At 49.0% G+C, this 12,363-nt stretch overlaps 1 protein-coding gene across 7 annotated transcripts in view; it reads right to left on the bottom strand.

The window, feature by feature from the left end:
* The window catches only part of ACACB (acetyl-CoA carboxylase beta), a 46,633-nt gene that overhangs the window by 24,833 nt on the left and 9,437 nt on the right, over positions 1-12,363 (bottom strand). For all 7 annotated transcript variants that reach the window (XM_089489797.1, XM_089489795.1, XM_089489798.1 and 4 more), the window contains 10 exons: positions 11,860-12,030; positions 5,582-5,743; positions 5,335-5,498; positions 4,283-4,433; positions 3,068-3,171; positions 2,874-2,955; positions 2,590-2,735; positions 1,717-1,867; positions 1,000-1,134; positions 38-184 (listed from right to left, as the gene is read on the bottom strand). In XM_089489797.1, the coding sequence (XP_089345923.1) occupies positions 38-184; positions 1,000-1,134; positions 1,717-1,867; positions 2,590-2,735; positions 2,874-2,955; positions 3,068-3,171; positions 4,283-4,433; positions 5,335-5,498; positions 5,582-5,743; positions 11,860-12,030 (1,413 nt within the window). The remainder of the gene's footprint in view (positions 1-37; positions 185-999; positions 1,135-1,716; positions 1,868-2,589; positions 2,736-2,873; positions 2,956-3,067; positions 3,172-4,282; positions 4,434-5,334; positions 5,499-5,581; positions 5,744-11,859; positions 12,031-12,363) is intronic.

The raw sequence follows: 12,363 nt of genomic DNA, 5'->3' as shown, positions 1-12,363 counted from the left end.
AAACCCTGACCGCTTGGACCCGAACCCCCCCCTTTACCTTGGTCCCGAAATAGGGCTCCGGCAAGCAGTAGCCGTTCATCACGTTCAGGAGGCTGTCCAGGACGTTGTGGAAAACCTGATGCAGCTTCTCCCCGAGGATCGGGACGGGGTGCTGGGGAGGAAGACCCCCCGTGTACAGCTGGGCCTAAGGGACAGAGGAAGAAGAAGAGGAGGAGTGAAAAGAAGAAAGGAAGGTGGGAGGCCTTTCAAAAGGGTGGTCAGGAACTATGTGCCCGTGAGCCAAACCTGGCCTGGAACCTGAGGGGCTTCAAAGGTCACAAAAGCAGACCCCCTTAGCTAGTTTCCTCCAACACACATACCACTGTGTCCACCTCTTTCATATCCCCTGGAGTTTTTGTATCTCGTGGACCACTGCGTCCATGTCTCTCGTGTCTCCGGAGTCTTCTCCACTCCATGGACCACTGCGTCCATCCTCTCATGTCTCTGGACCACCGCGTCCATCTGTCCTGTGTTTCTAGAACTGTCTCCATCCCATGGACCACTGTGTCCATCTCTCTCATGTCTCTGGACCATTGCGTCCATCTCTCTTGTGTCTCTAGAGTTTTCTCTACTCCATGGACCATTGCGTCCATCTCTCCTGTCTCTGGACCATTGCGTCCATCCCTCTTGCATCTCTAGAGTTTTCTCCATCCTATGGACCACTACGTCCATCTAGCTCATATCTTTGAACCACTGCATCCATCTCTCTCGTGTCTCTAGTTTTCTCCATCCCATGGACCACTGTGTCCATCTCTCCCATATCACCCTTTCCTTCTTTTCCGAAACTGACCACTCATAGAAGGGAGCTCCTCCAGCCACCTCTTTTGCACATTCCCACCACCATCTTTTCCAGGAGGGTTGGTCAAGACTGTTCATGGTGTGGTCACTCTCTGGCTGTGCTTACGGGGCGGGGGGGTTGCGAGACTGACCGCTTGGGTGTCCGAACGCTTCCCCACTCACCGGGTGGACTTTGCTGGGGTCATCCAGTTCGAGTCTCGCAACGACGCAGCCCGCCTCCAGCAGCGTCCCAGGGCGTTTCACGTAACGGATGATCCCAGATTCCTCCACCGACAAGGTCACTACCATCTTCATGACCTATGGAGAGGAACAGGAGAACTATGGTTGTGTGGAAGGGAAGCTGAGCAGGGTCAGGCATGGTTAGTCCTTGGATGGGAGACCTCTAGGGAACCCCAGGTGCTGCGGGCAAATATTTCAGAGGGGGAACCGGCCAAACCACTTCGGAGGGTCCAACACCATTCAACCCATGGGGTTGCCGTAAACTGATCTGCGGCGTCTCATCTGCATTTGTAAGCTAAGCAAGGTCAGCCCTGGTGAATACTTGGATGAGAGACCAACAAATCCCAGGGTTTGTGGGCTGCATTTCAGAGGAAGGAACCGGCCAAACCACCTCTTGCCTAAGAAAACCCTACAAAATTCCTGAGTCCACTTAAAGGCACATAGACCTAAATAGCCCAAAGGCACCAGGTTCCCATCTATTCATGGAAGCTAAGTAGGGTCCAGCCCTGGTTAGCCCTTAGATGGGGGACCACCAAGGAACACCAGGTAGTACATAGGTGATATTTCAAAACAGTTTGCAAAACACGGCAAGCTTTGCAAACCCGAGCGTTGCCACAAAAACTGGAACCCCATGCTTCCCATCCAACCGTCTATGACCACCTCTATCTCCGCATAGCTGTGTCCCACGGAGACGTAGCTCCCATCGTCCACAATGTACTGAAGCAGCTTCCCGGCCGACGGAGACCGAAGCAACGTCGGGTCGTTCTCCTTTTCGAAATCACAGGTTTTGTTGCCGACGGTGACGCGGTACCTGGGGGGGAACACCACACTCATGCTCACTCCTCTTGGTCAATTATGGAATCATAGAATCATAGAGTTGGAAGAGGCCCCAAGGGCCATCCAGTCCAACCCCGTTCTTCCATGCAGGAAATCTAGATCAAAGCATCCTTGACAGATGGCCACCCAGCCTCTGTTTAAAGATCTCCAAGGAAGGAGACTCCATCACACGACGTTATCGAGGCTTCAATCCTAATGCGCAGCCCCAACTATGGTTTTGTGCTTGTGTTACTTGCCTCGGGGTCAACTTCAGTTAGGGACGACCCTTTGTAATAGAGTCTTCCACTTTTTCCTACTGTGTCCCACTTTCCACCACAGAGCTAGAAGGGACCCCAAGGGTAATCTCATCCAACCCCCTGCCATGTAGGAATCCACATCTAAAGCATTCCTGAAAAATGACCACCCAAGCTTGGATTAAGGACCGCCAAAGAAATAAGAGTCCACCACCCTTTGAGGCAATCCATATTCCCCTTGCACTGAATTACAAAGCAATAAGGCTGGAAGGGATGCCCAAGGGCCATCCACTCCAACCTCATTCTGCCAATGATTCTACACTGTCGAAACAATGCAGTTTTAAGACAACACTTTAAGTGCTGCAGGTCCATCTCCTGGGAGCTGCAGTTTCGCAAGGTCTTTGCAGCATTCCTGGTGTCTCACAAACCCACAAATCCCAGGATTAGACCCTTTAAGACCCACCTGTCAACCTCTTCCTTCATGTACGTGGTGTGGCTGTTGCCGTCGTATGAAAGGAGAAGGCCGCCATCGTTCAGCCGGTGCACATCGATCTCAATGTGGGTCCCGTTCATTATGATCACATAAGTGGTCAGCGACTGGCGTGCAACCTATAGAAGCATCACAGCATGTTAAAAAATATTACACACACACACACACACAGTTGCATTCCTTCTTCCAAAAAATACAAGATATCTCCTAACGCAGATGCAAATATTCCAAAAAATATATCAAGTGCACAGCGTTACCTTCAACGCGTATTTAACGCCTTCATAAATAAGTTCCATGTCCACAATGTTCAGAAGGGAAGCCGCTGGCAGCACTTGACCCCTGGAAAAATAAAAATAATATGTTTTAAGGTCCCATAGCTCTTATTTTATTGGCAATTTTATTGGCAAGGAGCGGGGAAAGGAGAACTGCGGCATATAACACATTCGTTTACCGTTCGAGTGAATGCAAGAAGTCATCCATGCAGGTCCGGAATGCAGTGTCGGCGACGTTGAGTGCGCCGCACACGATGCCCAAGATGGTGTCCGGCTTCTCCGCCTGCGCCGGGGAGACGAAACGTCACCTTTGTAGTACGCAGCCGTCATTTGCAAGGCGGGGGTTGGGTGGACAGTCCCATTTATAGATTAATATTAAAACATTTAAACACTAGAAGTATCTGCGGGAACCATAAATGCCGTTCCGTTTACCTGCATCTAATTCTTAGGTATAACTCTATGGTCCCTGGGCCCAGGGCAGGACCCCACTGGACACCCCACTGGTCACTCCTCTCCAGGACACAGGAGAAGAGGAGCCATGGCTGAGCCTTGGGCCCAGGATAGGACCCCACTGAACACCCCACTGGTCACTCCTCTCCAGGATGAAGGAGAAGAGGAGCCATAGCTGAGCCCTGGGCCCAGGATAGGACCCCACTGGACACCCCACTGGTCACTCCTCTCCAGGATGAAGGAGAATAGGAGCCATGGCTGAGCCCTGGGCCCAGGATAGGACCCCACTGGACACCCCACTGGTCACTCCTCTCCAGGACGAAGGAGAAGAGGGGCAATTGCTCAGCACCCTTTGGGTTTGGCTGGTCAACCATTCACAAATCCTCCTAACAGCTACAGAGGAGAAAGTGATGGGGAGACAATGGGATGTTAGCAAGGGTCTGGAAACCGTGAAGGCCTATGAGGAAGGACTTAGGGAGCTGGGGATGTTTAGCCTGGAGAAGAGAAGGTTAAGAGGTGACATGATAGCCCTGTTTAAATACTTAAAGGGATGTCATATGGAGAAGGGAGCAAGCTTGTTTTCTGCTGCTCCAGAGACTAGAACCCAGAGCAACGGATGCAAGCTACAGAAAAAGAGATTCTACCTCAACATGGAATACTGTATGCTGCTTTGGAGTCTCCTTCCTTGGAGATCTTTAAGCAGAGGCTGGATGGCTATCTGTCAGAGATATTTTGATTGAGAGCTCCTGCATGGCAGAATGGGGTTGGACTGGACCAGGACCCTTGGGGTCTATTCCAAGTCTACAATTCTATGATCTCTCTGTCTCTGCAGAACGACTGTACTCCAAGTGCTGGAAGACGCAAGCTTTACTCTGCCTTTACTTGTTCGCCCTCTTACTCTTACACAGGTGAGCAGGCCAGACTGGGCGAGGAGGGATGCTCACCTGCACCTTCTCTGCAATGAGGTGGTCCAGCCAACTGGTGTCGACCTCGTTGTTCTGGAAGCTCTCCGTCTCCAGCAGCTTCACCAGATACTCGACGGTGGTCCTGAAGTCCCCGCGGATGGAGAGCTCCTTCAGGGCTACCACCAAGTTCCTAAAACAAAACAACCATGGAGTAGGTGACGACAAAGGGAGGCATCCAAAAACCCAAAATCTAGATTTCCCCCCACCAATGGTTTCCTGCTTCAATTTGGTCCCTCTGGGACTTTCTGGGAACTGGGAGAGATTGCAAATGTATGTGCATTTGCCTTGAATAAATCAATGAAGTCAACTTATGGTGACTTTTCCTAGGAGTCTTCCAATGTGGGTTTTCTCAGCTCCTTCCTCTGAAATACAGCCTGCAGTATCTGTTGACGGCCTCTCATCCAAGGACTATCCCAGACTGACCCTGCTTAGCTTCCAAAATCAGACCTTTGTCCTGAGACTGTCTATCAATTCACACTGTTAGCTCAGTATATATAAATGAAGCTGTTTGTTTATGGCAACCCCATAAATTAAATAGTGGGCTGGAGGGGTCCGCTTTTCTTCCAGAGGAACGCTGCGGCAGCCGAACCACGTAGTGTCCCTCTGTAGTAAAAAGAACCTGGAAAAAATGGGTTCTTTTAAAGTCGCCCTGCGTAAGTCACGAGAGCGCCATTGGCGCACTGGTGACGTAAGTGATGCGCAGCGATGTCTATATGCTGCACGTAGCTTACGTCAAGATGGCAGTCAGTGTGTGGATGGGAGGCTGGCATGATGGCGGTGGCATGTTCTAGAGTTCTGGAGCGTGCAGTTGCTGCGCACTCCAGAACCCTAGAATTGGCAGCACCACGCCGTTTCTCGCCCATCTCTGAGCATCGCCTACAGCACCTGACGGCTTCCCTTCCAAGGACCAACCAGGGCTGACCCACCTTAGCTTTCAAGATCAGTTGGGTTCTGGCTCCCTTAGGATATTTAGGTCCTTGGACTGCACCAATATATGTGCGTGCAAACTATATAAACCATTTAACACTCACGAAATGGCCTCCTCGCGGTTCTCCCCCCAGGAGAAGCAGTGTCCGAACTGGGAATCGGCGAATTCGTGCAAACCCCCGGCAGCCGCCACGCTGAAGTAGCCCCAGACGTTCTTGTTGCTGCGGAAGTTCAGCTCCTGCACCGTACCAGAGCTGGGCTTGAAACCCTAAAACGGAGGGGGACAAAACAGACCATTACCAACTGTACCAAACCCTTGGTCTTCTCTTTTAGGGCCCCCACCGGACTGACCTCTTCGGGGTTTTCGCTGGTGATCCGGGCAGCGATGACGTGGCCCCTCGGCGCCGGCACGTTGCTGGGGTTCTCGAAGGATATGGGGTTGTCGGCCCATGGAGGTTCCCCGTAAAGGGTGCGGATGTCCTTCACCCGGTGCAAAGGGACCCCCATGGCGATCTGGATGGACAAGGAAGAAGGAAAGAAGGAAGAAAGGAAGGAAGGATGAGGAAGAGGAAAAGCGACAGGATCCCACCACAGATCCCATAGCTTCCTGAAAGTAACATATATATATATATATAGAGAGAGAGAGTATTATTCCTTACCCACCTGACCCCAAGGCTCGAGGCAGGGTAAATACTATTTCTTCTTCGTGGTCTCTGCGAATCACACAAATGGGTTATTCTGTGCCTGCACAGTTAGCTTTGGAACCTTAGGTTTCCCACCTAAACCCTCAGTTCCTTTTGTCCGCTGCACTAGCAGCATCTAGGAACTCTTCAGAGATTCATTTTCCTGTCAGATTTTAAAAAACTTGATTTGACAGGATCAATCTGCGTTTTGGCGGTAATTTTTTAACATCGTTGTTCATATTTTAAAACAAATGCTATGATTTTCTAGATAATCATATACTTAAATGTGAATTTAAATTCTGAGGTAAAGTTGCTTTAACAACAACTTGCCCTGTGATTTCTTAGAGAATCGCTTACTTAAATGTGAATTTAAACTCTGATCTAAAGCTGTTTTAACAACAGCCTGTATTGCAATTTCTTAGAGTACTGCATACTTAAATGTGAATTTAAATTCTGAGGTGAAGTTGTTTAACTGCAGCCTCGCCTTCACATTGGCAAGGCCCTTTCCCTTCTGAGGGAATTGGTGTGCTTGGCAGAACTTTCCCCGCCTTTTCTCTTGAGGAAAAGTTTTCAAATAATGCCCGCCTTACTGGTGCACTTGGCAAAGCCCCATTACTCCTGAGCAAAATTTTTTAAATAACGCCCACTTCACTGGCGCAATTTTCACTTCTTATACTTATAATGAAGAAACGTATAGAATGGCCACCGGCCTTCCTTCCTCACCATGGCTAGGGGCACTCTTTTGCTGCGGACAAACTGTCTCAGGGCCATTCACCTGGCTTTTGTCTCTTCATTCTCCTGAACAGATGTTGTTACTGGCTGCCTTGTCTTCAGTCCTTGCTGGTCCCCAGCTCCTCAGGATCAAACCAATTGGATGTCATCATCATTGGTCCCTGATTCTCAGGAGTGAAACCGACTGGCTTGCAGCCCAACATCGATCCTCATTGGTCCCTGACTCTCCGGAGTCATACCAATTGGCTTCGAGCCCAACTTTAAGCCTCTTCGGTCCCTGACTCTCTGGAGTCAAACTGTCTGGCTGGCTGCACAACTTGGATCTTCATCGATCCCTGACTCTTCAGAATCATACTGATTTGCTTCAAGCCCATCTTTGAGTCTCGTCGGTCCCTGACTCTCTGGGGTCAAACTGTTTGGCTGGCGGTAAACCTTGGATGTTCATCGGTCCCTGACTCTTCGGAATCATACCGATTGGCTTCGAGCCCATCTTTGAGTCTCATCGGTCCCTGACTCTCCAGGGTCAAACTGTCTGGCTGGCTGCACAACTTGGATCTTCATCGGTTCCTGACTTTTGGGGTCAAACCGTTTGGCTGGCAGCCCAACATGGATCCTCATTAGTCCCTGACTCTCCGGAGTCATACCGACTGGATGGCAGCCCAACATGGATCCTCATCGGTCCCTGCCTCTCCGGGGTCATACTGACTGTATGGCAGCCCAACATGGATCCTCATCGGTCCCTGGCTCTCTGGGGTCATACCGACTGGATGGCAGGCCAACATGGATCCTCATTGGTCCTTGCCTCTCCGGAGTCATACCGACTGGATGGCAGCCCAACATGGATCCTCATTGGTCCCTGACTCCCTGGGGTCATACTGGTTGGCTTGCAGCCCGACGTAGAACCTCATCGGTCCCTGACTCTCTGGTGCCAAACTGATTGGATGGCTGCCCAACTTCGATCTGCATCGGTCCTTGACTCTCTGGAGTCAGACCGATTGGCTTATAGCCCAGCTTTGAGCCTTGTCGGTCCCTGACTCTCCGAGGTCAAACCATTTGGCTGGCTGAAAGACTTGGATCTTCATCGATCCCTGACACTTCGGGATCAAACTGTTTGGCTGGCAGTCCAATATGGATCCTCATCGGTCCCTGACTCTCTGGGGTCATACTGCTTGACTTGCAGCCTGACTTCGTTCCTTGTTGGTCCCTGATTTTTCGAGGTTGAACCGGTTGCCTGGCAGCCCGACTTCGATCCTCATCGGTCCCATACCAACAGGATGGCAGCCTGACTTTGATCCTTGTTGGTGCCTGACTCTCTGGAGTCATACTGATTGACTTGTAGTCTGACATCAATCCTTGTCGGTCCCTAACTCTCTGGGTCAAACTGATTGGCTGGCTGCCAGGCTTCAATCTTCATCGGTCCCTGACTTTCAGGACTAATATCGATTGGCTTGCAGCTTGATTTCTACCCTTGTCAGCCCCTGACTCTTCGGGGTCAAACCGATATAGGGTGTTAGCCAGATTGCCATCATTGTATGGCTGTATTTCGTCCTGACTCTCCTTTGAGAAGACGAATACTAAGAGCCCAACATCGGTACCATTTTAAGCTGCACGAGAGGATTCGAATGCAGCAGGCTTTTCAGTTTCTAAGGGCCATTACTGATACGGTCGTATGCTCCTTGCTGCCACCGGGTTCATTTTGTGGCCGCGATTAGCTGTTCCCAACAGTCAGTATGGATGATGCTGGTTTGGGTTCAAAGCCATAGTTGTTCCCTCTGTACCGAGGTTAACTATCAGCAAGCGCTCTATCAATTTCAGGCCATGAGGTGCACTGTCCCTCAAACCACCACCAGTGTTCACTTCTTTGCCTCTGAGCCAAAAATGATCACCCTGACATACTCTAGTGCCACTTCATTCGAAATTGAGACTTATTTCAGGTTGCTCCCTCGGTATTGAGGCATGCAAGCATCATTGGACAGTTATACAGTGTAAATATTCCTTCTGTAATGAGACATGGCATCACGGCTATCCCTATATAGCCGATTCGGGGGACGTGGTGCTCCCTCCATACTGAGGGAGGACATCACCATTTGCACACTACAATTTATGACAACGTCCTTCATCTCAGACTGGATGGCTAAATGTCACTTAATGCGGACATTCAAGTCTGACTTCTCTGGCCCCTGTAAAATTTGGGAACACAATCTATTCACTCTGGGTACAGATAATCCTTCACCATATTGATGGCTTCAGGACTGTACAATCAAATCTCATAAATTGGTTTGTTCCCTCCGTACCTAGGGACGCTACCATTATGCAACCAGTACCAGCTCAACTGTGATCGTCATGTTCCCCCCATGGGGGGCTTTGATACCAAAGCACAGAGACCATCAGTCATAGGGAAGGGTTTTGCCACTTCCTGATGTGAGTGTCACCTAAGGCAGTTGATGCCTCTTTTCAAGGGCCACTATATATGGTGAGAAATACATGTCTATTTCCCATACCCCTTCCAAAGGGTTTTTGTCAATGCCACTCTCTTCCATGGAGCAGGTGGCAAACAACTGCTACAATTCCTTTCCATTTTCTGCTCTGGGCAAGAATGCCCTCTGGGGACATCCCTTGATTTTGAGCCTCCATTTAAAGATCTGTCCACCCCATGGATACTTGGAGATCTCAAGATTTGCATACCTGTCCCATCTCTCCTGGCTGACTGATGTCATACCATCCTATTTCTCCTGAACCTCTGGTCCAAGGCATCAATTGGGTGAGGTGGCAATATTTCAGACCTCCACCTGCAACCCTAACAAGGCTAACCATGCATTCTGTAAATTTCCTGGGGCTTCTCTCCCTTAAGGGAGTCCTGCGCTCCACCTAATTGCTATGCCCTGTCACAGTGTACTTCATGCTTCATTACGCGCCCTGGACCTATACGATAAGGGGTTTTGAGCCACTGTTATATGGTCTCCATGCCCTTCTGCTCATACTGGCATGATGCAGTAGATTAATGCTACAGCTTGAGCCGTTCCTCTTAAACATTAAGGATAACATTTTGATGATTTCTGTCATATTGCCTGGTGTTTTGCACCAGCTGGCTAGAATTGGACTTTGTGGCTCTTAGTCTATTCCAGCTCCACTGCTCTGAACATTTTTGTTTCCAGGGCCCATTCATGGTGGACTGACACCAGGTCACTCCTGCTATACTGTTTGACTATCAGTTCTGGCTGTTCTTGCCATGTCTTGATACAGCTTTTACAGGACGTCACGTCATGGGATACCATCCCCACAGGGACTTCTTTCAACCTGACAGTGTGGTATCCCTTTACTTTTTCAATGCTGTGGCTAGTCTTATTGGCATCATATTAGCCACTGTTGTTTTTCTTTCTCGTTTTCACCAAGATCTGCATGCTTCATGCTGATAGCCTGGAACATTACGCTCCAGCTTGTCTTGTGTGTCACAACAATTGGATCTTGCAATCTTCTCTCTTTCTTATCAGAAATTTGTTGTGACTTAATGAGATAATATTCCTCCTCTCTGGTGTCCACCGTTGTTCCAGAAATCATTGCTGGAGCTCTTCTCCAGTTTGATGTCATTAGGCTCTCTCTCTATGAATGCACTTTCCAACCATCTCATTGTTGACCACAGGTTGTCTTTTTCATACTCTGTAAAGAGAACATTTAGCCCTAGACTACTTAGCATTCTAGGCTGTGTCTGTCACTGCCATAATCTCCGAATCATGGCTTCGAGAGGTTTTATCAGGCCACTGCCCGTTTCCTACTTTCAAGATTCTTTGAATGACACGCCTAAAGTTTGAGGGCTTTGTAAGTCCTTCTTTCCTGGATACCAACGCCCCGGCCTGTGCAGCCTTGCATTGTTGTGAGCACTTTGCCCTTCACGCTGGATTCAATTCACCTTTCAGGTTAGACAATGTCTGTATACCAGACCTTCGTGCTTGGTATCTTCCAACAGCCGCTCACAGTAGTGAAATTCCTTATATTCTATGCCACTCACCTATTTGGTGGCTTTGGCATAATCTCCATTACCAACAAACCTGTGCTATCTAAGTCAGGGCTTTTCCCTGCCCTTAGTTTACACTTGCCATTGATTATGGACCATCAAAGTTTACCTACAGCAACATATGGTTAGCTGGCAAGCCTGTTTTTCTACCAATGGGCATGTTTCACCTGCACTGGTGACTGTTCCACTATGTCTCAGTATTTCTACATGACTTTGTAGAATTGTCATGTCAGCGGGCCTGTTCGTCCTCATGTTTGCATGCCCTTGGGATTGGTTTCCCACCTGGTGATTCTATTGGGGGTCAATATGCCTTTCTTGTGTGGCATGGCACTCCCACCTCCACTGACCTAAGCTTGCTAGTCTAACCCATTTGTGTGATTCGCAGAGACCACGAAGAAGAAGGACAGGTTGCTTACCTGTAACGGTATTTCTACAAGTGGTCATCTGTGAATTCACACAAATCCCACCCATCCTCCCCACACAGTCGTGCCCTGCCTCTCCTTTGGTCCTGGGCTGCTGCTACTCGGCGTCCATGGAACTGAGGGTTTAGGTGGGAAACCGACGAATAAAGGCAGTTGGAGAGTGGGCGGGGCTACCGCCAAAACGCCTCTAGTCTCTCCAAGAAGGTTCCAAAGCTAACTGTGCAGGCACAGAATAACCCATTTGTGTGATTCGCAGAGACAATGAAGAAGAAATACCGTTACAGGTAAGCAACCTGTCCATATAACTGACCATTAAACTTGTAAATTAAAGCACACACACATGGGATTAAAATGACCATTACGGATTAAAACAATCCAGATTAAGATTTCTAGGATCCCAGTGGATACCAAACCTCTAGGGTTTGATATCCGAAATCCATAGATGTTTAAGTGCCACTAATACAATGTAGTATTATTATTATTAATCATTGGTATCCATTGGGATTAGGTTTCAGGACCCTCTGTGGATACCAGAATGTGTGGATGCTCAAGTCCCATTAAATACAATGGGGTATTATTATTATTAATTGATATCTTAGGGTTTGGTTCCAGGAACTCCATCTGCCATAGAATAGCACTGGAGGCGCTACAAATGCCTAGTGGAGTGTCCTCTCTAGGAATCTCTAGGTCCTCCAGGGCAACTCTGTGGTCAGCATCTGCTGGACATTGACCACAGAATCGCGCTGGAGTGCCCTATACGTGCACGAAAAGGTTGCATACCTGGAGCTGGGCCGCAGGTAAATTGACGTCCGCAATCATTTCGGTGCAAGGGTGTTCCACCTGGAGCCGAGGGTTCAGCTCCAAGAAGTAAGAGCTCCCGTCTTCACTGTAGAGGTACTCCACCGTTCCCGCGCTCACGTAGCCCACCATTTTGGCGAGGCGCACGGCGCACTGGGGGAGAGAAGAGACCCTGTTAAAACACACAACGCTTGGCCGGAGACACTAATGTGGCTTCGCTTGGGGCTAAGCATCTAAAACATGGACATCCCCTGAACGAATGAATACATGGGGATGGTGAACATGAGCATGTTAAGAAATGTGCAATCCTCAATGACACATCCGTAACGGCCTTCATAAATAACATACCTGATACAATTCTATTGTGTTCTGAAAAATAGGGTTACGTCACTATGTTGTTTTGCTATAATTCTACAATACATTATAATATCATTAGTTCAGTGCAATTACGGTCATAGACCAGCAACCGAAAGAAAGCCTACTACT

Source organism: Sceloporus occidentalis, unplaced genomic scaffold, assembly GCF_023333645.1.
Source record: "Sceloporus occidentalis isolate IW3139 unplaced genomic scaffold, rSceOcc1.0.p SCAF_41, whole genome shotgun sequence".
NCBI lineage: Eukaryota > Metazoa > Chordata > Lepidosauria > Squamata > Phrynosomatidae > Sceloporus > Sceloporus occidentalis.
This window is presented reverse-complemented; position numbering and strand designations above follow the sequence as displayed.